The sequence below is a fragment of the Macaca nemestrina genome, chromosome 10 (assembly GCF_043159975.1).
Source record: "Macaca nemestrina isolate mMacNem1 chromosome 10, mMacNem.hap1, whole genome shotgun sequence".
Classification (NCBI taxonomy): domain Eukaryota; kingdom Metazoa; phylum Chordata; class Mammalia; order Primates; family Cercopithecidae; genus Macaca; species Macaca nemestrina.
The window spans coordinates 53,100,694-53,128,294 of NC_092134.1; the positions used below are offsets into that span (position 1 = coordinate 53,100,694).

The 27,601-nt window shown below is 36.5% G+C and overlaps 1 protein-coding gene across 1 annotated transcript in view; it reads right to left on the minus strand.

Annotated features, from left to right (window-relative positions):
• Positions 1–27,601, minus strand: part of LOC105473302 (otogelin like) — a 166,418-nt gene that overhangs the window by 78,536 nt on the left and 60,281 nt on the right. The window contains exons 25-27 of the mRNA XM_011727039.2: positions 21,343–21,450; positions 20,446–20,584; positions 2,473–2,607 (exon numbers count right to left, since the gene is read on the minus strand). Coding sequence (XP_011725341.2) covers positions 2,473–2,607; positions 20,446–20,584; positions 21,343–21,450 — 382 coding nt within the window. The remainder of the gene's footprint in view (positions 1–2,472; positions 2,608–20,445; positions 20,585–21,342; positions 21,451–27,601) is intronic.

Sequence of the window (27,601 nt, forward strand, 5' to 3'; positions counted from 1 at the left end):
AGTGTGCACAAGAATTTCAGGTACCATTGAAAATGTCAATTTTGTTTTCAGCAACAGCCATTCCAATTACTGAAGTCAGACCAAAAACCAGCACTTACAAGAAAAAAATCCAGATGATTTTAATGAATATTGGCAGACCAAACTGAGAGAAACACTGTTCTAAACATCTCAGAATATAGGTCAGTTTTTAAAGCCCATTTGTTAAATCATGTACTTTCTAACTCTGAAATTTCTTGCCTGTACAATGAGGTTCAAATATCTTGCACCATTCAAGAGCCTCCATAGTCTGGACTCAGCCCCCTCATCTATTGCCTTTACCCCATGCTCCCTGAATGACAGCTGATCAGGACACTCCTCCCTGAGTCTCTTTGCCACTCCCTCCATCCACTGTCTCATATGGTGTGCTTCCACCAATCTAAACCACCTGCAGTTATCCAAACATGCCGTTCCATCTCTCAGCTCTGCTCTACTGAGTGGGTTTATTTGTCTGTACTGATTGCCACCCTACTCCCTCTCTTCACCTGGCTAATGCCTAATCATCCTTTAAGACTCAGTGCAAATCATTTCCTCCACAGCATGTCTTCTGAGCCTTCAACAATAGGGAGGGTAAAGGAAATAAGAAGAATCATTTCAAATCCATCAATTTATACTTTCATTTCAATCCTCACACAAACTAAAGAAGTAGGTTCTAAAATCTTCCCAAATTTACAGATGGAAAAGCTGCAGCTTGGAGAGGTTAAGTAAACCTGCCCAAAGTTATAGAGCAAGCAGGTGATGGAACAGAGGCTCCAAGTTACTACTGAGTGACTCTAAAGTCTATGCTCTTAACAATCACCCTAAGCACCCCAGGTTTCTTTAGGTGTTCTTCCCAGCAGTTCCCATATTATCCTACATAAATTCCTACCATAGGACACCACGCTGCGCATCCTTATTTACCTGAATGTATCCGTCACCTGAGCAGAAACTTCTTAAAGGCAAGCACAGTGTTATTTCACTATTGTAGTCCCAACAATTAGCACATGTTTTGATATTCAGTAAACATTATAAAAGAAGGTACGAGATGAATGAATGAATGAAATTTATTCATTCTATTAAATTGGGCAGGCTCCAAGGATACAATAAACAAGAACTTGGAGACAATTGGGGAAGACAAGCTCACAAGTAGTTTCATTAAAGCATGATACACATTCCAATAGGGTGCTTCAGGGTATGAGGAGGAGCTCCCTGGAGGAGGTATGGTAAGACATATTGCATAAGAAAAATTTAAATGGAAAGACAGATCCAGGAAGAAGCAATAATAGTAATGAAGGACTAATAAGATGCTCCACCTTCTGGAATGTGGGCTTGAAGCAGAACGTGATGAAATAGCAGGCAGGAGAGGTGGGTAACAGCCAGATTGGCAAGGCCTTGGAGGAGCAGTGGGAAGGCATCTCAAAGTCTTGAAGAACCATAGAGTGACATATTAAGATTTCCATCAAGGCCGGGCGCGGTGGCTCACGCCTGTAATCCCAGCACTTTGGGAGGCCGAGGCGGGCGGATCACAAGGTCAGGAGATCGAGACCACGGTGAAACCCCGTCTCTACTAAAAATACAAAAAAAAAAATTAGCCGGGCGCGGTTGTGGGCGCCTGCAGTCCCAGCTACTCGGGAGGCTGAGGCAGGAGAATGGCGTGAACCCAGGAGGCGGAGCTTGCAGTGAGCCGAGATCGCGCCACTGCACTCCAGCCTGGGCGACAGAGCGAGACTCCGTCTCAAAAAAAAAAAAAAAAAAAGATTTCCATCAAAAATGTACATATATAAGGCTGGGCGTAGTGGCTCATGCCTGTAATCCCAGCGTTTTGGGAGGCCAAGACAGGTGGATCACCTGAGGTCAGGAGTTTGAGACTAGCCTAACCAACATGGTAAAATCTCGTCTCTACTGAAAATACAAAAATTATCCAGGAGTGATGGAGTGCGTCTGTAATCCCAGCTACTCAGGAGGCTGAGGCAAGAGAATCGCTTGAACCCAGGAGACAGAGGTTGCAGTGAGCCGAGATCATGCCACTGCACTCCAGTATGGGCAACAGAGTGAGACTCTGTCTAAAGAAAAAAAAAAAAAAAAAACATATACAAGTAAAACTACCTATGCTGCAGTATGTGAGGATGAATTAGAGGGGAAAGACTAAAACTAGAAGCCAAGAGTCTAGCCTGGAAGCCACTGAAGTAATTAAGGCAATAGGTGAGGGCTGCAAGGGCCCAAATGGCAACTATGGGAATGAAAGCAAGAGGAATGAATTGGAATATGGAGAAGGCAAGTTAAGAAATAAGAAGAGAGAAGTGAAGCACAATTTACTGAAGCCACACAAAATGGAAAAGAAAAAACAACATAGATCTCATAACCATTTACAGAGAGAAGTAGCCCAAATCATTTCTATTCTATTTGTAGTATCCTCAGGACAACTTCAAATGATCCTGAAAGAAATAATTCACTAACCTGTTTGTAAGGAGTATCATTCAGGTAAATTTCAGTGTCCCCAACTGAAATCAAAACACTTTTAGAACAAACAATATCGTTGTCAAAGCATTTCTTGTTCTGGGCAATGATAGATATATCTGAATCATCTGTACTCTGAAATGTCAAAAATATTTTATTAATACAAATATATACAACCTATATTATTTTAGTTATTTTTATTAAGAAATCTTAAAGATCAATATTGACAATGGATTGCATTAGAACTGAAAAACAACTTACCTCTATAAAAAAAGTCATTTTTAACTAATAATGTGAAGAATTTTGTAGAAATATAGTAGGATACCTCAATCTTTAAACACCTATAATATCTCTGTTAAAATTTTGTTCCAGCCAAGTTTACCATTTTATTTCTATAGCTCAAATGTACTAACCATTATCATTTTCTTTGTCAATAATCAACAAAACAATATGTCACTTAGGGAAATCTTAAAAAATATTCATTGGATATATGTCTTTGGTTTTATTTAAAGGATATTTCTGGCTGAATAATTATTTGTCTATACATAAGAACACAAATAGTTACAAAACTTTGGTATTTGTTAGTAAATAAAATAATGTGTATTGTTTGAGAGCTTACTTTGCATTTTACATATATTATCCAATTTAGTTCTTAGGCAAACTTTTTGAATTAGGTATTATTTCCATTTTACAGATGAGGAAACTGAGGTTAAGACGGACTAATTGATTATCTGAGGTCGCTTTGCCAAATAAGAGGAGGATCAGAATTCAAATCCCTAATCTGTTTTGTTTGTGTTGATGCCACTTATAAAGAAATTAGGAAGGGTCTAGAAATGGTTGAGGAGAAAGACAACTTTAGATGATAGGGAATCCCTAACTTCAAGGAACACTGTTTGGTCTCTCTACTCTAAATGTCACACTTCCACCTCCAGTTAGACCCTTTCCTTAGCAACTCCCCACTGCATCCACTAAGTCACTCTTTAGAATCAAAGTTTCTAATTTTCTCCCCCAGTTGAATGGATAGGTTACTTCAGTTGCACTGACTCTGGAAATTTCATTCTAAAATATTGTTTGTATCTGGTTCTTTAAAAGTTTTAATTGGCAAGTTATAATTGTACATATTTATGAGATACAAAGGGATGTTATATGTATATAATGTGAAATAATTAAATAAAACTAACATATTCATCAATTCGTATACTTACCATTTTTCTAGGAAGAAAGTACATGCTTCTTGTCAGATTTTCAAAGTGGTCTTAATCTCCCCCAAAGTTAAAAGCTACTGTTTGAAGAGCCCTTTCACTAATAGTGGACAGTAGAGATTTCATTAAAAGGAAAGGAAGAAATGTGACATTTCTCCTTGGATTCAATGTTCAGTTGTCAAAGGCCCACACATATTTCCTGAATCTTTTCCATTTTGAGATATATGGGTCAGCGTTTACTTTTATAGTAAGAAAAAGTCATTAAATGTTTGGCAATCATAGGCCATGCACGGTGGCTCATGCCTGTAATCCCAGCACCATGGGAGGCCAAGGCGGGCAGATCACTTGAGGTCAGGAGTTCAAGAGGTCAGTCTGGCCAACATGGCAAAACGCGGTCTCTACTAAAAATGCAAAAATTAGCTAGGCATGGTGGCACGTGCCTATAGTCCCAGCTACTTGGGAGGCTGAGGCAAGAGAATTGCCTGAACCTGGGAGGCTGAAGTTGCAGTAAGCTGAGACCATGCCACTGCACTCCAGCACTCCAGCCTGGGTGACAGAGTGAGACTCTGTCTAAAAAAAAAAAAAAAAAAAAAAAAAAAAAAAAAAAAAAAAAAAAAATTGGCAATCATACAGTTTGTTTTTTCTTTTTCTTTTTTCTTTTTTTTCAGATGAGGTCTTGCCCTGTCACCCAGGCTGCTGGAGTGCAGTGGCATGATCATGGTTCACTGCAGCCTCAATTTTCCAGGCTCAAACAATTCTTCCACCTTGGCCTCTGAGTAGCTGGGAGACTACAGGTGTGTGCCACTGCATGTGACCAATTTTTAAAATTTTTTTGTAGAGGCAGGGTGTCACTATGTTGCCCAGGCTGGTCTCAAACTACTGGCTCAAGTGAGCCATTCATTTTAGCCCCCCAAAGTGCTGGGATTAGAGGTGTAAGTCACCTTGCCTGATGATCATAGAGTTCTTGATGTAAATTCTCCACACTTAGTTTTTCACAACACTGGCAATATGAAAACTAGCTCAATTCATCTCTTATTTTGGCTAAATTCTTTCTGCCTTGTTAATAAGTGTTATAGTGACTAGAGGATAGGTTTTTAATGAATGGTATTGATGGAGTAATTAATGTGTCCCTCTGTAACCCATTTTTCCTTCATAGATGCTGGGAGCTTTTGCTGCTTTTTAAACAATCCTTTTGCAAAGCATTGCCTAAATTTTGAAAAGTGGAATAATAAGGGTCATTATGATGATTATGGCATTGTACTACTCAAAAAAAAAATAATGTCATACTTTTCTGCCTTTCTGCATAATTTTCAAAGAAGTAAAAATACATAATTTAGGGTTTTGCTTTGCTCTTCCTCTTGGGAAAAGTTATTTAGATTAAGGGATGTGAAAAGCTGATTGAAAGGCTTTCTATTGCCATTATATTTTATTACTATTAATTAAAGTGCCTCAATGTTAGTTTTATCCTTTATATTAAATCTGAAATGTCAAGAAATATTCTATCTATATGGTTTGTCTTATAATAGCATGTTATGCTGACAGTAATTGGAAACAATAGCACTATACCTAAAAGTCACATTTCTATACTTTCCATTTCTGACATATTTCAAGTTAATATTAGGTTTAGAAATAATGCCGCAGAGTTGCTAAGCAACACAGTAATAATGATAACAAAGCTGGAGGAAAAAGGTCAATATCAATGTGCCACATGGGCTCCTCAAAACCCTTTATTCTCAGGTACTAAAAGCTTTAATACAGAATATGCCCCAAAATGACTCTGAAACAGAAACTCAGCACCTTTCAAGGACGTATATAATTACACTTGACATGTCAGTCTCAGCACCTGTCATAGCCCCAGCCTTTTAAGGGTAATTATCCCACACAAAGTCTCTGCTGATACCATAGCCTCAGGCAGCCATGGTTTATGTCCCAAAGCAGCACATTCATTTATGGGCAAAGAGACTTCAATGCTGGCAGAAAAAACGAACTATACTCTATTCAATTCTCTCTCAAATTTGAACCAGAAAATACCGACTTTTTTTTTTAACGTTTTGCAGTAAGATCTGAGGGTGAATAAACACGTAAAGGATGTAAGAAACCGCGGGAGCTGACCAGGTAAAAACAAGCTGAACATATGAGGAAGTAGGAAGGCTGACTGAACTGAAGAAAAAGTAGAGAAAAGACATGGAAAAGAAAGTTAGACACGCTGGCCTGAGTAAGCAGAAAATAGGGCAGTCCCACAGAGATTGTCCAAGTTGCAAGAATGACATCAGGTCAACCATGACTCTCTGCTGCCTGGAGCCAAAACCACCCTTCAGTTGACACCTTCATGAGGTTCTTGTTAGAACACATAAAAAGTTGGAAAAAAGAATGGTAAATATTGTAAAAGGTTACAAAAAGTTTATGAAGATCTTACCTTGTGATCAAACTAATTAAAATTGGATGTATTTTTTAAAATTAACTTTAGTGTTAATAATGCACAATGCAAAGGTAAAATTTGTTTTTCTCTTTTGAACAAGATTTTTGTGTAATATTAAGAGATAGTAAAAGATTTTTATTTACCTTTTGAGTATATGGCAACAAAAAAAAGAGAAGAGAGAGATAGATTAAATTTACCTTTTTAACCATCTTTATTAAGTTTTAAGATTATTTGGGAAACTGAGTCTCCTCTCTACCAAAGAGTAAAGGTTATTGCTTTTTAAAATATTTGAATTATCACTTTGATTAAATAAATGACTAATTTTACAGTGATCTGTGACTCTAGTTTGCAATATCAAGTGTTTTAAGTCTTTGATATTTGATAACCTTTCCAAATTCTAAATTCAGTCTTTTGGCCTCAAACTAACTTTTTGGATATTAGGGCTCCTGAAGTCCGAGACAGACATATTAATCTTCATTGGTACATTAAAATTATACCAGAATCATTGTCAAATACGAAATGGTGTTTAACTTTCTTTGAGTTATTTTTATATGAATGTGTCATTAATGTATGTTCCAAAATTATATGAGATTCATATAATTCTTGTATGTCTTAATCTATGTTATCAGGAATAATTATGACTATTACATTAAATGATTGTATGCCACAGAAGTAATCAAATTTCCTTGTCTATTGTGTCTTTAACCATTGCTATTCTAAGACTTTTGTCATGCACAGACAATTATTGTTTTACTTTGATTCTTCTCAGAAAGCACTTTATAATCAGCTGCAGTCCACAACTTGCTTCCTTAGGGAAGTTTGTGGAAAGGACTCTGACAGGTGCTCTTGAAGGCAGGTTTCTTATTACTCTGGAGACTGTGTCATTAGACTAGAGAGAAAACTTCTGGGATTCTCATTGGAAAGCAGATGTGTTCGTGAGGATTGCTGGCCCAATACTGGGCAGAACAGGAGTTAACAGCATGGGACTGAAATAATAGAAGGCAGAAATATTTTCCTATGACTTTTTTGTTTGAAACATTGGGCTTCTTATTGTTTTGTTTTCTAAAGTCAAGAAAACAATTCTGCCGGGTGCGGTGGCTCATGCCTATAATCCCAGCACTTTGGGAGGCCAAGGCAGGCTGATCTCCTGAGGTCAGGAATTCGAGACTAGCCTGACCAACATGGAGAAACCCCATCTTTACTAAAAGTACAAAATTAGCTGGGCGTGATGGTGCATGCCTGTAATCCCAGCTACTTGGGAGGTTGAGGCAGGAGAATTGTTTGTACCTAGAAGGTGGAGGTTGTGGTGAGCAAAGATTGCACCATTGCACTCCAGTAGGGGCAATAAGAGTGAAACTCCATCTCAAAAAAAAAAAAAAGAAAGAAAGAAAGAAAGAAAAATAAAAGAAAACCTTTCTTTTGAGCCATTTATGGCTTAAAATAAATTGAGTAAAGCATGCTCTTGTGAGCAAAATTTGAGGCATATTTCTTAACATCTGATTTCTCCAGAATTTGAAAATTATTTGTGAGTATTCTTAAAGTATGGCAATATAGCTATTTGCATAAGTTCAATAAGAATCTATTTTCTGCTGTAACAGGACACAGTTGGAGACGCTGGTTATTTTACCATGGCTTTGACTAGGATGGAATATTTACAGATATGACTGGACTGCTTTGGGGAATTTAAGTTGACATTATAGAGCTGACCAAAGCCTCTTGTACAGACTGGCCTAGCACCTTGTTTATGCAATTCCTTTACAATGTTTGTGACCTGTAGTAAGTGAAACACATCACTTTCTGACAGGACTAGAAACCCCAAGTTATTCTGGAACCTCAAGAAGAGAGAAATTAATCCAATTCATATAGGTATTTGCAGGCACAGATAAATCCTTAGCTTGGCTAACCTCAAGAGGTTTTTAAAAGGTCTAACCTGAGATTAAGAAAAAGTTACAACAAAGTCAACATAAAAGAGCCTATATGAACAATAATTATTCTTCCTGTACTTTATGCAAATAATCAAGCCATACATATTACAATTAAAACTTATTTTGCAAGTAAATTGGTCCTGTTATGATTTGTCTTTCATAGAAATGAGGAACTACAACATGGCACAAGTATACATATGTAACAAACCTGCACGTTGTGCACATGTACCCTAGAACTTTAAGTATTAAAAAAAAAAAAAAAAAGAAATGAAGAACTAGAGAGAGAAAAAGAATATCATTTGAAAAGAAACTATGGTACATCTTTTATTAGATTGTGGCCTTGTCCATTATTTCTTAGTTGTTATTATTTCTCTACAATTAAACACAAACACAAGAATATACTTTCCTCTTGCCAAGACTCAGAGTTAAGACAAATACTCTACTTGAAGTATTTTCTGCACAATCACTATTTGAAACTACAATGATAAATGTTATGTTTTCTCTACTACAAAAGAAAATAAGGGTAACAGGAGAAAACACTAATAAGTAGTTACTGAGTTCACCAAATGCCCAGCATTCTGCAAAATGACTTGGAAAGAATAATAAGAAATATAACGTACTATCGCCACCATCAAAACCTTAGAATTTTCTTAGAGAAATCTGGAGTATATACTTTACATGGAGTATACATAGTAGATATGTCTTTACTGGCATGCTTTATATTTAATAGGCCTCTAAAATTGTTTTATTAAATGAATGAAATAATAATGTGAACAAAGATCACCACCATACATTGGAGAATGTTTGTAGAGATGCTGACACATGAATAAGACTTTTAATGCTTTTGGTAGAAATGTGCAAATATTTTTTCCATATACAAAATGAAAAAGTTTCATAGAATCTTTGTCTTACTACTTAAAATGATACCATAAACAAATATCTTTAACAGTAATGATATATACAGTGGGAACATTTAATGTTTGACATTATATTGTCAATGAAACTTTCTTTGTTCTGAATGTAACTTAAATTTGACTATGCAGAAGAAGAGAATAATTTCAAAAACAATTAAAATCAGGTTGTTAAGAAAGTGAAATGTTCTACATTCTTACTACTCAAAATATGGTCCATAGACATGGAGCATCAGCACTATCTAGTAGCTTATTGAAAAGGCAGAACCTGGGGGATTTGGCAAGATGGCAGAATAGGAACAGCTCTGGTCTGCAGCTCCCAGCGAGACCAAAGCAGAAGGTGGGTGATTTCTGCATTTCCAACTGAGTTACCTGGTTCACCTCACTGGGACTGGTTAGACAGTGGGTGCAGCCCACAGAGGGCGAGCAGGAGCAGAGTGGGGCGTGGCCTCACCCAGGAAATGCAAGGGGCCAGGGAACCAGGGAACTCCCTCCCCTAGCCAAGGGAAGCCATGAGGGGCTGTGCTATCCAGCCCAGATACTACGATTTTCTCATGGTTTTTGCAACCCACAGACCAAGAGATTCCCTTGTGTGCCTACAACACCAGGGCTGGGTTTCAAGTTCAAAACTGGGCAGCTATTTGGGCAGACCCCAAGCTAGCTGCAGGCGTTTTTTTTTTTTCATTCCCCAGAGGTACCTGGAACCTCAGCAAGACAAAACTGTTCACTTCCCTGGAAAGGGGTCTGAAGCCAGGAAGCCAAGTGGGCTCACTTAGCGGGTCCCACCTCCATGGAGCCCAGCAAACTAAGAACCACTGGCTTGAAATTCTCGCTGCCAGCACAGCAGTCTGAAGTTAACCTATGACGATCAACCTTGGCTGGCGGAGGGGCATCTGCCATTACTGAGGCTTGAGTAGATGGTTTTCCCCTCACAGTGTTAAGAAAGTCACTGGGAAATTCAGACTGGGCGGAACACACCACAGCATGGCAAAGTAGCTGTGGCCAGACTACCTCTCTGGATTCCTCCTCACTGGGCTGGGCATCTCTGAAAGAAAGGCAGCAGCCACAGTCAGGGGCTGATAGACAAAACTCCCATCTCCCTGGAACAGAGCACCTGGGGGAAGGGGCAGCTGTGGGCACAGCTTCAGCAGACTTAAACGTTTGTGCCTGCCAGCTCTGAAAAGAGCAGCAGATCTTGCAGCAGAGTGCTCAAGCTCTGCTAACAGACAGACTGCCTCCTCAAGTGCCTCCTGACTGAGAGAGACTTCCTAGTAGGGGTCGACAGACACCTCATACAGGAGAGCTGACTGGCATCATGTGGGTGCCCTTCTGGGATGAAGTTTCCAGAGGAAGGAGCAGGCAGCAATCTTTGCTGTTCTGCAGCCTCCACAGGTGATACCCAGGCCAGGCAAGCAGGGTCTGGAGTAAAACTCCAAGAAACGCCAGCAGACCTGCAGAAGAGAGCCCTGACTGTTAGATGGAAAACTAACAAACAGAAAGTGATAACATCAACATCAACAAAAAGGACACCCACACAAAATCCCCATCCAAAGGCCATCAGCATCAAAGATCAAAGGTAGATAAATCCATGAGGAAGAGGAAAAAGCAGCACAAAAATGCTGAAAATTCCAAAAACCGGAATGCTGCTTCTCCTCCAAATGATCACAGCTCCTCTCAGAAAAGGGCACAAAACTGGACAGAGAATGAGTTTGATGAATTGACAGAAGTAGGCTTCAGAAGGTAGCTAGGAACAAGCTCTTCAGAGCTAAAAGAGTATGTCCTAACCCAATGCAAAGAAGCAAAGAAGCTAAGAACCTTGACAAAAGGTTACAGGAACTGCTAACTAGAATAACCAGTTTAGAGAAGAACATAAATGACCTGATGAAGCTGAAAGACACAACACGAGAACTTTGTGAAGCACACAAAAGGATCAACAGCCAAATGAATCAAGCAGAAGAAAGGTATCCGAGATTGATTATCGACTTAATGAAACAAAGGATGAAGACAAAATTAGAGAAAAAAGAATGAAAAGGAACAAAGCCTACAAGAAATATGGGACTATGTGAAAAAAGACCAAGCCTATGACTTATTGATGTAGCTGAAAGTGACGGGGAGAATGGAACCACGTTGGGAAACACACTTCAGGATATTATCCAGGAGAACTTCCCCAACCTAGCAAGACAGGCCAACATTCAAATTCAAGAAATACAGAGAACACCACTAAGATACTCTTCGAGAAGAATAACCCCAAGATACATAATCGTCAGATTCTCCAAGGTTGAAATGAAGGAAAAATTGTTAAGGGTAGCCAGAGAGAAAAGTTGGGTTAGCCACAAAGGGAAGCCCATCAGACTAACAGCAGATATCTCTGCAGAAACCCTACAAACTAGAAGAGAGTGGGGTGGGGGGCAATATTCAACATTCTTAAAGAAAAGAATTTTCAACCCAGAGTTTCATATCCAGCCAAACTAAACTTCATACACAAAGGAGAATTAAAATCTTTTACAGACAAGCAAATACTGAGGGATTTTGTCACCACCAGGCCTGTCATACATGAGTTCCTGAAGGAAGCACTAAATATGGAAAGGCAAAACCAGTACCAGACTGCAAAAACATACCAAAATATAAAGACATATGATGAAGAAACTGCATCAACTAATGTGCAAAATAACCAGCTAGCATCATGATGACAGGATCAAATTCAGAGCTAACAATATTAACTTTAAATGTAAATGGACTAAATGTCCCAATTAAAAGACACAGACTGGGAAACTGGATAGAGTCAAGACCCATCGGTGTGCTGTATTCAGGAGACCCATCTTATGTGCAAAGACACACATAGGCTCAAAATAAAGGGATGGAGGAATATTTACCAGGCAAATGGAAAGCAAAAAAAAAAGCAGGGGTTGCAATCCAAATCTCTGATAAAACAGACTTTAAACCAACAAAGATCAAAAAAGACAAAGAAGGGTATTATTACTTAATGGTAAAGGGATCAATGTAACAAGAAGAGCTAACAATCCTAAATACATACACACCCAATACTGGAGCACTCAGATTCATAAAGCAAGTTCCTAGAGATGAACAAAGAGATTTAGAGTCCCAAACAATAATTGTGGGAGACTTTAACACACCACTGTCAATACTAGACATATTAACAAGACAGAAAATTAACAAAGATATTCAGGACTTGAACTCAGCTCTGGACCAAGCAAACCTAATAGACATCTACAGAATTCTTCACCCCAAATAAACAGAATATACATTCTTCTCAGCACCACATCACACTTATTCTAAAATTGACCACACAATTGGAAGTAAAACACTCCTCAGCAAATGCAAAAAAAAAAAAAAAAAGGAATTCATAACAAACAGTCTCTCAGAACACAGTGCAATCAAATTAGAACTCAGGATTAAGAAACTCAATCAAAACTGCACGACTACATGGAAACTAAACAACCTGCTCCTGAATGACTACTAGGTAAATAACGAAATGAAGGCAGAAATAAATAAGTTCTTTGAAACCAATGAGAACAAAGACACAACGTACTAGAATCTCTGGGACACAGCCAAAGCAGTGTTTACAGGCAAATGTATAAACGCCCCTAAAAATCTAAATGTCCACATCAGAAAGCGGGAATGATCTACAATCGACACCCTAACATCAAAATTTAAAGAACTAGAGAAGCAAGAGCAAACAAATTCAAAAGCTAACAGACGTCAAGAAATAACTAAGATCAGAGCAGAACTCAGGGAGACAGAGACATGAAAAACCCTTCAAAAAATCAGTGAATCCAGGAGCTGGTTTTTTGAAAAGATTAACAAAATAGACCACTAGCCAGACTAATAAAGAAGAAAAGAGAGAAGATTTTCTAGTTTATTTGCATAGAGACACAATAAAAAACTATAAAGGGGAGATCACCACTGATCCCACAGAAATACAAACTACCTTCAGAGATTATTTTAAACATTTCTACCAAATAAACTAGAAAATCTAGAATAAATGGATAAATTCCTGGACACATACACCCTCCCAAGACTAAAGCAGGAAGAAGTCAAATCCCTGAATAGACCAATAACAAGTTCTGAAACTGAGGCAGTAATTAATAGCCTGCCAACAAAAAGAAGCCCAGGACCAGATGGATTCGCAGCCCAATTCTACCAGAGTTACAAAGAGGAGCTGGTACTATTCCTTCTGAAACTATTCCAAACAAAAGAAGAAGAGGGACTCCTCCCTAACTCATTTTATGTGGCCAGCATCATCCTGATACCAAAGCCTGGCAGAGACACAACAAAAAAAAGAAAATTTCAAGCCAACATCCCTGATGAACATCAATGCGAAAATCCTCAATAAAATACTGGGAAACTGAACCCAGCAGCACATCAAAAAGCTTATCCACCACGATCAAGTTGGCTTCATCCATGAGATGCAAAGCTGGTTCAACATACACAAACCAATAAATGTAATCCATCACATAAACAGAACCAATGACAAAACCACAAGATTATTTCAATAGCTGCAGAAAAAGCCTTCAATAAAATTAAACATCCCTTCATGCTAAAAACACTCAATAGTTTAGGTATTTATGGAACATATCTCAAAATAATAAATGCTATTTATGACAAACCCATAGCCAGTATCATACTGAATGGGCAAAACTGGAAGCATTCCCTTTGAAAACCAGCACAAGACAAGGATGCCCTCTCTCACCATTCCTGTTCAACATAGTATTGGAAGTTCTGGCCAGGGCAATCAGGCAAGAGAAGGAAATAAAGGGCATTCAAATAGTAAGAGAGAACATCAAATTGTCTCGGTTTGCAGATGACATAATTGTATATTTAGAAAACCCCATCATCTCAGCCAAAAACTCCTTAAGCTGATAAGTAACTTCAGCAAAGTCTCAGGATGCAAAATCAATGTGCAAAAATCACAAGCATTCTTATACACAAAAAAGAGAAAAACAGAGAACCAAATTATGAGTGAACTTGCATTCATAATTGCTACAAAGAAAATAAAATACCTAGGAAATAAAATACAACTTACAAGGTATGTGAAGAACCTCTTCAAGAACTACAAACCACTGCTCAAAGAAATAAGAGAGGACACATACAAATAGAAAAAGATTCCATGCTCATAGATATGAATAATCAATATTGTGAAAATGGCCATACTGCCCAAAGTAATTTATAGATTCAATGCTATTCCCATCAAGCTACCATTAACTTTCTTCACAAAATTAGAAAAAACTACTTTAAATTTCATATGGAACCAAAAAAGAGCCCATATAGCCAAGAAAATACTAAGCAAAAAGAACAAAGCTAGAGGCATCATGCTATCTGACTTCAAACTATACTACAAGGCTACAGTAACCAAAACAGCATGCTACTGGTACCAAAACAGATATATAGACCAATAGAACAGAACAGAGGCCTTGGAAATAATGCCACACATCCACAACCACCTGATCTTTGACAAATCTGGCAAAAAATTACTTGTCAAAAAAACAAGTAATAGGGAAAGGATTCCCTATTAAATAAATGGTGTTGGGAAAACTGGTTAGCCATATGCAGAAAACTAAAACTGGACCCATTCCTTACACCTTATACAAAAATTAATTCAAGATGGATTAAAGACTTAAACATAAGACCTAAAACCATAAAAACCCTAGAAGAAAACCTAGGTAATTCCATTCAGGACATGGGCATGAACAAAGGCTTCATGACTAAAACACCAAAAGCAATGGCAACAAAAGCTAAAATTGACAAATGGTATCTAGTTAAATTCAAGAACTCTGCACAGCAAAAGAAACTACCATCAGAGTGAACAGGCAACCTACAAAATGGGAGAAAATTTTTGCAATCTATCCTTCTGACAAAGGTCTAATATCCAGAATCTATAAGGAACTTAAACAAATTTACAAGAAAAAAACCAAACAACTCCACCAAAAAGTGGCCAAAGGATATGAACAGACACTTATCAAAAGAAGACATTTATGCAGCCCACAAACATATGAAAAAAAGCTCATCATCACTGGTCATTAAAGAAATGCAAATGAAAACCACAATGAGATATCATCTCACACCAATTAGAATGGTGATCATTAAAAAGTCAGGAAACAACAGATGCTGGAGAGGATGTGGAGAAATAGGAACGCTTTTACACTGTTGGTGGGAGTGTAAATTAGTTCAACCATTGTGGAAGACAGTGTGGCTATTCCTCAAGGATCTAGAACCAGAAATACCGCTTGACCCAGCAATCTCATTACTGAGTATATACCCAAAGATTTATAAATTATTCTACTATAAACACATATGCACACATATGTTTATTGCAGCACTAGTCACAATAGAAAAGACTTGGAGCCAACCCAAATGCCCATCAATGATAGACTGGACAAATAAAATGTGGCACATATACACCATGGATTACTATGCAGCCATAAAAAAGGATGAGTTCATGTCCTTTGCTGGGACATAGATGAAGCTGGAAACCATCATTCTCAGCAAACTAATGCAGAAACAGAAAACCAAACACTGCACGTTCTCGCTCATAAGTGGGAGTTGAACAATGAGAACACATAGACACAGGGAGGGGAACATGAAACACTGGGGCCTGTCAGGGGGTGAGGGGGGCAAAGGGAGGGAGAGCATTAAGACAAATACCTAACACGTGGGGGTGCTTAAAACCTAAATGATGGGTTGATGGGTGTAGCAAACCACCATGGCACATGTATACCTATGTAACAAATCTGCACGTTCTGCACATGTATCCCAGAACTTAAAGTATAATTTAAAAACAGAAAAGGCAAGAAAAGGTAGAACCCAAAACCCTACTGCAGTCCTATGAAAACAGAATTCATATTTTAACAATTTCCCTAGGTGATGTGCATGCACACTAAGGTTTAAGAAGTGCTGTTCTAAAAACTTCACATTGAAAGCTTGTGTATGCATTTATCAAAAGTGTCAGATTGCTAGAACTAAAAAATAATGTTTAAGCTTGTGGTCTCTATTGTCAAGTGGAGACTGTTGAAAAAAAGTCATACAAGTGATTTTTTAGCTTCATAATTCAGCCATAATTGTGCTAGTTCCATGAAGAATCCAGAAGTATACCACATAGTTCTGACATAAAATAATACACAATCTAGATTAGTACATAAAAATAATCAGAATATAATGAGCTGCTTAATTTTGATGTGATGACTATAAACACAATAGGATATAAGAACAGGACAGATAAGTGTGAGCTGAAACTATGACTTTGAGGGAGCAGAGGAAATCAGATACAGAGAGTACACTGAGAAAAGACATAGATGAGGGATGGAGTTGACAGAACCCTTGGAAAGACTGGTGTAGGAGGTTTGACTTTATGACAATATTGGAAGCCACTGGAGGCCATTGGAAGTCGTAGTTCTTAAGAAGCAATGATATGATAACAATATGAGTCTCAGAAAGATAAATAGAAAGAAATAGTATATTATTGTGAGGATGAACTTGAGTCAGAAATATAGCCAAGAAATTAAGGGGCAGAGCTGTACATATCAATTTGGAACTCATCAGTGTGTAGGTGTGGCTAAGATTTTAGAAGTGGATGAACACATCAAGCACCAGGAAAAAGGGGTAGAGAACCACAAACAGATGTCCAGTTCAATAAACATTCAGTGAGAAACTATGTGCCCAGCATGGTGCTCCTCCCTTGTGAAACATGGATGAGCAAAACTTGCTCTTTGCTCTGAAGGAACCAAATCAGTCATCTCTGAGTGGGGACTTATATAAGAGGAAAAGACAACACAAGACAAAGAAGAAACCAGAGAGAGACTGAAAGACTCATAATATCCAGAAAGTCAAGGGTGGAGGTAACTTAAAGGAGTGTCGGAGGCACCTAAATCTCAAGGAAAATGAGGATTTGATATAAAATCAACCTGAAAGGTGTATTTGTTTATGCGTTCAAATTTCTAAATTGTTATCTACTTTTCTAAGTCTCTAAATTTATACTCTAAACCTCAGGGGATGAAAGGATTCTAATATTAAATTGTTAGCTAAAACAGGCTTGTTCAAAGAGGATACTTAGAGAAAGTATATTCATTAGTGTGCCTTCCTTAGGCTCCAAAAATAATCCAAACATCACAAGATTTAAAAAAAAAAAAAAAAAAAAAAAAAAAACCTACAGGCAACTTACCATCCGCTGTAATTACATGACTGCCAAATCCATTGCTAGGTATTTATTCTTTAAGAAACTTAAAATCATTCATAAGGGAAGCCAAGACAGGTACCAACAGGAAAATCCAATGACGTAAAACATAAGCAAGAACCTTGCTTAAGTTCAAAAAGCCACAGATTTTACTGTTCATTTTTTATTTAACAGAACTAATATAAAATGTAAGATAGTCTGTTTTCTTGACTTAGGCTTAAATAACAGAATCACATACAAACCTCTAATAATATAAAAGTCATATCCAGAAAAAAATGCATTACTCATAGGTTAGTTTGCTGGAGGAAAAGATGTTATTTTGTTTATTCTTGTGAAACTTCTTTCTAAAGCTCACATTTTTCATTTAGAAATGTAAATCTGTGATCAGTAATGTCTAAAATTTGAGTATGCAGGTAATCCAAATGCATTCAATGTAAGAAATTTTAAGGATTTTATCAGATATATAAAGCCTGGAGTTTACCAACGCATATCATCAAAATAGCATTTCTAGAATTAAGCATAATATCTTTTTATTGTTATAACCATAAAAAATGTATAACCCAGTTATGGTTTAATGTGTTATATTTATATTCACCAAACCAAATTAATAACAATAAAAATGGCTAACATTTATTGAACACTCACTTTATATTAAACACTATCTAAGCCTTTTGTATATGTTTATTTAATCCTCAGAAGTACTTTCACAGTTATTTTTCTCATTTTATAGATGAGGAAACAGAGGCACAGAACGTTTAAGAACTAACCCATTACCTATAAATAGTAAAAGTTAAGAATGAGTTAAAGAAATATCAAAATCTGGCAGAGATACAATGAAAAAAGAAAATTTCAGGCCAACATCCCTGATTAACATAGACACAAAAATCCTCAACAAAATACTAGCAAACTGAATCTAGCAGCACATCAAAAAGCTAACCCACCACAATCAAGTAGACTTTATTCCTGGAATGACAGGTTGGTCCAACATACACAAATCAATAAATGTGATTCATCACATAAACAGAACTAAAAACAAAAACCATGTGATCATCTTAACAGATGCAGGAAAAAGCTTTGAATAAATTCCGACATCCCTTCATATTAAAAATCCTCTAAAAGTTAGGCATCAGAGGAACATATCTCAAAACATTAACAGCCATCTATGACAAACCCACAGCCAACATCATTCCAAATGGGCAAAAGCTGGACCTAATCCCACTGAGAGTGGAACAAGACAAGGATGCCCACTCTCATCACTCTTATTCAACATAATACTGGAAGTCTAGCCAAAGCAATCAGGCAAAAGAAAGAAATAAAAGGCATCCAAATAGGAAGAAGAAGCCAAAGTATCTCTCTTTACAGACAATATGATTCTACACCTGGAAAACCCCATAGCCTCTGTCCAAAGGCTCCTATAACTGATAAACAACTTCTGTAAAGTTTCAGGATACAAAACCAATGTACAAAACTCAGCAGCATTTCTATACACCAATAACGTTCAAGCTGAGAGTAAAATCAAGAACTGTAATTCCATTCACAATAGCCATATACACACAAAAAAATACCTAAGTATACAGCTAACCAGGAAAATGAAAGATCTCTACAACAGGAATTACAAAACACTGCTGAAAGAAATCAAGACGACACAAACAAATGGAAATATATTTTATGCTCATGGGTAGGAGGAACTGATATTGTTAAAATGGCCATACTTCCCAAAGCTATCTACAAATTCAATGCCATTCCTAAGCAAAAAGAACAAAGCTGGAAGCATCAAACTACCCAATTCCAAACTATACTACAAGACTACAACAACCAAAACAGCATGGTACTGGCACAAAAACAGACACAATGGAACAGGTTAGAGAACCTAAAAACATAGCCACATACCTATAACCATCTGATCTTTGACAAAGCCGACAATAATAAGCAATGAGGAAAGGACTCCCCATTCAATAAATGCAGCTGGGATAACCGGCTAGCCATATGCAGAAGATTGAAACTGGAACCTTTCCTTTCATTAAATACAAAAATCAGCCAAAGATGGATTATAGACTTAAAAGTAAGATCTAAGATCGTAAAAAACCTAGAAGAACACCTACGGAATACTATTCTGGATGTAGGCCTTGTCAAAGATTTCATAACAAAGACACCTAAAGCAATTGCAACAAAAACAAAAATTGACAAGTGGGGCCTAATTAAACTAAAGAGCTTCAGCACAGCCAAAGAAATGTCAACAAAGTAAACAGAAAAACTACAGAATGGGAGAAAATATTTGCAAATTATGCACCCTACACAGGCCTAATAACCAGAATCTATAAGGATCTTAAACAAATCAATAAGCACAAAACAACCCCCTTAGAAATGGGCAAAGGACATGCAGAGACACATCTCAAAAAATACATACATGCAGCCAACAAGCATATGAAAAAATGCTCAACATCATTAATTATTAGAGAAATGCAAATCAAAACCATAATAAGGTATCATCTCACACCAGTCAAAATGGCTATTAATAAAAAGTCAAAAAAACAACAGATGTTGGCAAGGTTGTGAAGAAAAGGGAATGCTTACACACTGCTATGCACTGCCGGTGAGAATGTAAATTAGTTTAGCCACTGTAGAAAGCAGTGTGGCAATGTCTTTAAAAACTTAAAACAGAATTACCATTCAACCCAGCAATCCCAATATTGTGTATATACCCAAAGGAATATAAATCGTTCTACCGTAAAGACACATGCACATGTACATTCATTGCAGCACTACCGACAATAGCAAAATCATGGAATCAACCTAAATGCCTATCAACAGTGGAATGGGTAAATAAAATATGGTACGTATACACCATGGAATACTACACAGCCACAAGAAAGAAATGTCTTTTGCAGCAACATGGATGCAGCTGCAGACCATTATCCTAAGTGAATTAACACAGGAGCAGAAAACCAAATACCACATGTTCTCACTTATAAGAGGGAGCTAAACATTGGGTATATATGGACACAAATAGGGGAACTATAGACATTGGGACCTACTTAAGGGTGGAGGATGGGAGGAGGGTAAGGGTCAAAAAACTATCTATTGGGTACTATGCTACTACCTGCATGATGAAATCCTTTGTACACCAAACCCCAACAACATGTAATTTACCCACATTAACAAACCTTCAAGCATATTCCCGAACCTAAAATAAAAGTTGAAAAAAGATATAATTGTTTTATAGGTTTTATAAATAACACATGAATTCGATATATCAGGGAGCAGCATACTTGTTTTTTACATTAAATCTTTACACAAATGCAAATAAAAATGTGTAACTGTGACCTACCTTTATCAAAAAAACCTGGCAATCACTGATATAGTCATATTCTAGTCCATCAAAAGAATAATAATGCCGGTCCCCATATATTGTGCACACTGCTGGGCATGGATAATATGTGCAATTGAACATTCCTCGTCGACAAACGCTATTAAAAAATAACACCAGTTACCTTTCTAAAGAAACTTGACTCTTAACTAGTGATTTCAAGTGACAGTAACTTTGGAATGTCTGTATTCAAGAGAACTCATGAGCCAATATCCCTTACGAATACTGCCAATTCATTCTGATACCACCTATTACATTGACAAATTAGGCATACGTTTTTCACTTTGTTTAAATAAATTATCAGACACCAAAACCAAGCCTGGGAATTGTGCACTGGTCACACAGAAAGTAGATGACAGAATGAAAACCTGAACACAGGTCTGCTGGTAACTGACAGAGCACAATTCCATCTCCCATATTTGAGTACATTTAAATGCATTAGACATGACATTGCTCATGACTTTAGAATTTTTGTCCTTACTTTAGGGAAATTATATTTCAAATTTTATTTTATGGTATTCTTTTGCCTTACCTTGACACTGAAAACCTTCCATTAAATACGGTCTTTTCCTTGCAACATTTAGCACTTTCTTATAAACATGAGATATTTTTTCCTATTAAAATTTTAGATTGTTGTATTTTACACTTTTCTTCTGGGCTGAACAAATATGCATAAAAATAATGGTACAGTTCCCTGCAGATAGTAACTGTCCACCTACTCCTGCAAGCCTTTAAATTATTTGCTCAGGCTTGATTTACTTTTTGCTGATGTCAGTCTCATTAAATAAATACTACAAGATGACTGAAATTAACACAATTACTTAGGAAAATATTTGTGAAATAAATGGATCTCCTTACCAGGTGTAACACGGTGTAGCAATCACTTCTCCTGAGAGATACTCCCAATCTTTCCAGATACATGGGCAGCTTTCAGGAACATAACACTTTCCTTTGTGTTCTGCCATTCTTCCGAATGAAGAATAAAATGCTATTTAGTATGAACTACAGATTTCAGTTTTAAAATATCAATAATCTTAGCATATTAACACTATCATCTATATTTATTAGAGCTGTCTAAGGCACTCTATCTAACCTATTGAGGAGTTGAATCCAGTCTTTCTCCCCACTTTTTCCACATAGTACTTTACATATCACAGTACTAAATGTCAGGCAAATGGCTAGATTGTTGACCTTTTTGCTATTCACTGAGTGCATGAAAAGAAGACAGAAGCCTAAATTTCTAATAAAGTGAGTCATTCCGAAAAAAAAATTTATGGAGGAAGTGAGTGTCCCGTTCTTCAATATCTGCTACTTAAAAGAGTCTGTAGGGCCTACAATTTTTTGACGAAATAGTAAATTATTAAATGATTAATATTTTTGTTACATGATGTAGAGAGTAATCGAAAGCTTCTTTCTGAGTACTGAAAGTTGAAATCAGGAGAGTTTAACTTAGGTGTGTGTGGAACTAAAAAACATTATATTAAGTGTCTCACATTGTTTATTTAATGTGATAACTTTCGAATGTTGGTTTTCTTTCAAGTATTATTTTCTTCTTGAAAGATTATCCCCTGAAATAGTGTCTAAAAATGTCTATGACTATAAAAGTTAAACATATACAAATGTTATATTTTAACATACAATTTAAATATAAATACATAATTAAGTATAAAATTTTATATAAAAATTGAACAAATCTCAGAGAAGAATTAATTTTGGTGTGTTATCTAAATATTTGCTATGAAGATTAAATATATATTACATATAACATCAAATCCTTTAATATAAATATATATTTCAATATATTTACAATTTTCTCTAAAAGTTTTAATAACTTAAAATAAGGATAAATAGTATAACAATAATTTTGTTAGTAATAAATTATAAATATAATAAATATATAAAATAACAATAAAGATAAAAATAACCTTAAATTTGAAAATTAGTTGTCATTATTTATATAATTTGTTATTATGAATTAATCTATAATGTATTATTTAAATAATAACAAATAATAAATAAATAAAAATTAAAAGCTCCTAAAATAGATAAGGTATAAAACTTTTTTTACATTTTGCTTTAAAATATAAAAATTCAAGATTATAAAAATTAACATGGAATTCAGGAACCCTGAATTCTTGCCTATTCTCTAAAACAGAAATAACTTCTCATGTTGTTTTAGCTCTCTGCTTTCTCTCTCATGGCTCTTTGTACACAGCACTGTAATTCCTTATTCAGTGTATATGCTGTCCACTAGACTTTCAGCTTCACTTGAGAGGACCATAAATAGCTTGTTAATGTTCATGTCACACAAAATGTAGCACATAGAAGACAACTGAAGAAACTTATTTATATAAATGATGGATTATCTCATTTAGATTTCTTTCTTTCAGACCAACAATGCCCTCAATTCTAAAATCTCTCACCCTGGCCCTCCCAAACTTCTAGCCATGCATCCTGAGCTTTGAATTTTTCTTCTGCCTGGAAAATTCTTCTCACATGTTCTGTCTGGCAAACTTATCACTTAAGACTCAATTCGATGCAATCTTTTATGTCCCCAGCTCCTTCACATACTCCCTATACTTAGCAATTTTATGAACCTTTATTGGAGGATTTATCACAATGAACTGTTAAGTACTTCATTAAATATCTTATAGTGATAATAAGAACAATAACAAAACTAATATTTTTTACTGCTTACTATGGCAAGGTACTATTCTAATCATTTTAACTATGCCACTAACTGATCTTATCCTAGTGATAATCTCCTAAGGTAGATTCTATCATTATCTAATAAATGTATTTTAGTACCCCCCATTCCTAAGGCTTAACACAATGCCTCAAACATTAGACACTTCATAAACTTTAATTGTTCAGTTGTTTAAGTGAGGGAAACCTCACCAAAATGAACCACAATTCTTATATCACCAGCCAAAGTCATGGTTTTAACTGGCTTTGCTAATTAATGACTGATGAGTTTTTCATAACTACTCAAGACTGGAAGAAGGAAAAGGAAAACTTTAAATCACTATAAATTATAGGTGTATTTCAGAGAGATTGTTAATTTGGTTCTAGACCACAGCAATAAAGTTAATATCACAATAAAGCAAGTCACACAGATTTTTTGGTTTCCTAGTACATATAAAAGTTATATTTACATTATAGCCTATTAAATGCATAATAGCATTATATCTAAAAAATATACATACCTTAATTTAAAAATACTTTATTGCAAAAAAAAAAAAAAAAGTCAGTGGTCATCTGAGTCTTCAAGGAGCCATAATCTTTTTGCTGGAGGAGAGTTTTTCTTCAGTGTTGATGGCTGATGACTAATCAGAGTGGTGGTTGCTGAAGGCTGGGATATCTGTGACAACTTCTTGAAATAAGACACAGTGAAGTTTGCCACATTGATTGACTCTCCCTTTCACAAAAGATTTCTCTGTAGCATGCAATGCATTTGATAGTGTTTTACCTAAAAATTTCTTTCAAAATTGGAGTCAGTCCTCTTAAACCCTACCACTGCTTTATCAACTAAGTTTATGCAATATTCTAAATGATTTATTATCATTCCAACAATGTTCACAGCATCTTCACCAAGTATAGATCACATGTCAAGAAAGCACTTTTTCAATTGTGATGTTAGGGTGTCAATTTCAGATCTTTCCTGCTTTCTCTTAAGGGCATTTAGTGCTATAAATTTCCCTCTACACACTGCTTTAAATGTGTCCCAGAGATTCTGGTATGTTGTGTCTTTGTTCTCATTGGTTTCAAAGAACATCTTTATTTCTGCCTTCATTTTGTTATGTACCCAGTAGTCATTCAGGAGCAGGCTGTTCAGTTTCCATGTAGTTGAGTGGTTTTGAGTGAGTTTCTTAATCCCGAGTTCTAGTTTGATTGCACTGTGGTCTGGGAGACAGTTTGTTATAATTTCTGTTCTTTTACATTTGATGAGGAATGCTTTACTTCCAACTATGTGGTCAATTCTGGAATAAATGCAATGTGGTGCTGGGAAGAATGTATATTCTGTTGATTTGGGGTGGAGAGTTCTGTAGATGTCTATTAGGTCCACTTGGTGCAGAGGTGAATTCAATTCCCAGATATCCTTTTTAACTTTCTGTCTCATTGATCTGTCTAATGTTGACAGTGGGATGTTAAAGTCTCCAATTATTATTGTGTGGGAGTCTAAGTCTCTTTGTAGGTCTTTAAGGACTTGTTTTATGAATCTGGATGCTCCTGTATTGGGTGCATATATATTTAGGATAGTTAGCTCTTCTGGTTGAATTGATCCTTTTACCATTATTTAATAGCCTTATTTGTCTCTTTTGATCTTTGTTGGTTTAAAGTCTGTTTTATCAGAGACAGGATTGCAACTCCTGCTTTTTTTTGTTTTCCATTTGCTTGGTAGATCTTCCTCTATCCCTTTAATTTGAGCCTATGTGTGTCTCTGCACGTGAGATGTGTCTCCTGAATACAGCACACTGATGGGTCTTGACTCTTTATCCAATTTGCCAGTCTGTGTCTTTTAATTGGGGCATTTAGCCCATTTACATTTAAGGTTAATATTATTATGTGTGAATTTGATCCTGTCATTATGATGTTAGCTGGTTATTTTGCTCGTTAGTTACAATTGAAAGAATTAGAGAAGCAAGAGCAAACACATTCAAAAGTTAGGAGAAAACAAGAAATAACTAAGATCAGAACCAGAACTGAAGGAGATAGAGACACAAAAAACCCTTCAAAAAATCAATTAATCTGGGAGCTGTTTTTTGAAAAGATCAACAAAATTGACAGACCGCTAGCAAGACTAATAAAGAAGAAAAGAGAGAAGAATCAAATAGATGCAATAAAAAATGATAAAGGGGATATCACCACTGATCCCACAGAAATACAAACTACCATCAGAGAATACTATAAACACCTCTATGCAAATAAATTAGAAAATCTAGAAGAAAAGGACAAATTCCTGGACACATACACCCTCCCAAGACTAAACCACGAAAAGGTTGAATCCCTGAATAGACCAATAACAGGCAATAATTGAGGCAATAATTAACAGCCTACCAACCTAAAAAAGTCCAGGACCAGATGGATTCACAGTCGAATTCTACCAGAGGTACAAGGAGGAGCTGGTATCATTCCTTCTGAAACTATTCCAATCAATAGAAAAAGAGGGAATCCTCCCTAACTCATTTTATGAGGCCAGTTTTATCCTGATACCAAAGCCTGGCAGAGACACAACAAAAAAAAGAGAATTTTAGACCAATATCCCTGATGAGTATTGAAGCAAAAATCCTCAATAAAATACTGGCAAACTGAATGCAGCAGCACATCAAAAAGGTTATCCACCATGATCGAGTGGGCTTCATCCCTGGGATGCAAGGCTGGTTCAACACGCAAATCAATAAATGTAATCCAGCATATAAACAGAACCAAAGACAAAAACCACATGATTATCTCAATAGATGCAGAAAAGGCCTTTGACAAAATTTAACAGCCTTCATGCTAAATTCTCAAAAACTTAGGTATTGATGGGACATATCTCAAAATAATAAGAGCTATTTATGACAAACCCACAGCCAATATCATACTGAATGGGCAAAAACTGGAAGCATTCCCTTGAAAACTGGCACAAGACAGGGATGCCCTCTCTCACCACTCCTATTCAACATAGTGTTGGAAGTTCTGGCCAGGGCAATCAGGCAGAAGAAAGAAATAAAGGATATTCAATTAGGAAAAGAGGAAGTCAAACTGTCCCTGTTTGCAGATGACAGGATTGTATATTTAGAAAACCCCATCGTCTTAGTCCAAAATCTCCTTAAGCTGATAAGCAACTTCAGCAGTCTCAGGATACAAAATCAATGTGCCAAAATCACAAGCATTCTTATATGCCAATAACAGACAAACAGAAAGACAAATCATGAGTGAACTCCCATTCACAATTGCTTCAAAGAGAATAAAATACCTAGCAATCCAACTTACAAGGGATGTGAAGGACCTCTTCAAGGAGGACTACAAACCACTGCTCAACAAAATAAAAGAGGACACAAACACATGGAAGAACATTCCATGCTCATGGATAGGAAGAATCAATATTGTGAAAATGGCCATACTGCCCAAGGTAATTTATAGATTCAATGCCATCCCCATCAAGCTACCAATGACTTTCTTCACAGAACTGGAAAAACCTACTTAAAGTTCATATGGAACCAAAAAAGAGCCCGCATTGCCAAGACAATCCTAAGCCAAAAGAACAAAGCAGGAGGCATCACGCTACCTGACTTATATACATATATACTATACTACAAGGCTACAGTAACCAAAAGAGCAGGGTACTGGTACCAAAACAGAGATCTAGACCAGTGGAACAGAACAGAGCCCTCAGAAATACTACCACACATCTACCACCATCTGATCTTTGACAAACCTGACAAAAACAAGAAATGAGGAAAGGATTTCCTGTTTAATAAGTGCTGCTGGGCAAATTGGCTAGCCATATGTAGAAAGCTGAAACTGGATCTCTTCCTTATACCTTATACAGAAATTAATTAAAGATGGATTAAAGACTTAAATGTTAGACCTAAAAAACATAAAAACCCTAGGAAAAAACCTAGGCAGTACTATTCAGGACATAGGCATGGGCAAGGACTTCATGTCTAAAACACCAAAAGCAGTGGCAACAAAAGCCAACATTGACAAATGGAATCAAATTAAACTAAAGAGCTTCTGCACAGCAAAAGAAACTACCATCAGAGTGAACAGGCAACCTATAGAATGGGAGAAAAATTTTTGCAATCTACTCATCTGACAAAGGGCTAATATCCAGAATCTACAAAGAACTCAAACAAATTTACAAGAAAAAAACAAACAATCCCATCAAAAATGGGCAAAGGATATGAAAAGACACTTCTCAAAAGAAGACATTTATGCAGCCAACAGACACATGAAAAAATGCTCATCATCACGGGCCATCAAAGAAATGCAAATCAAAACCACAATGAGACACCATCTCACACCAGTTAGAATGGTGATCATTAAAAAGTCAGGAAACAGCAGGTGCTGGAGAGGATGTGGGGAAATAGGAACACTTTTACACTGTTGGTGGGACTGTAATCTGGTTCAA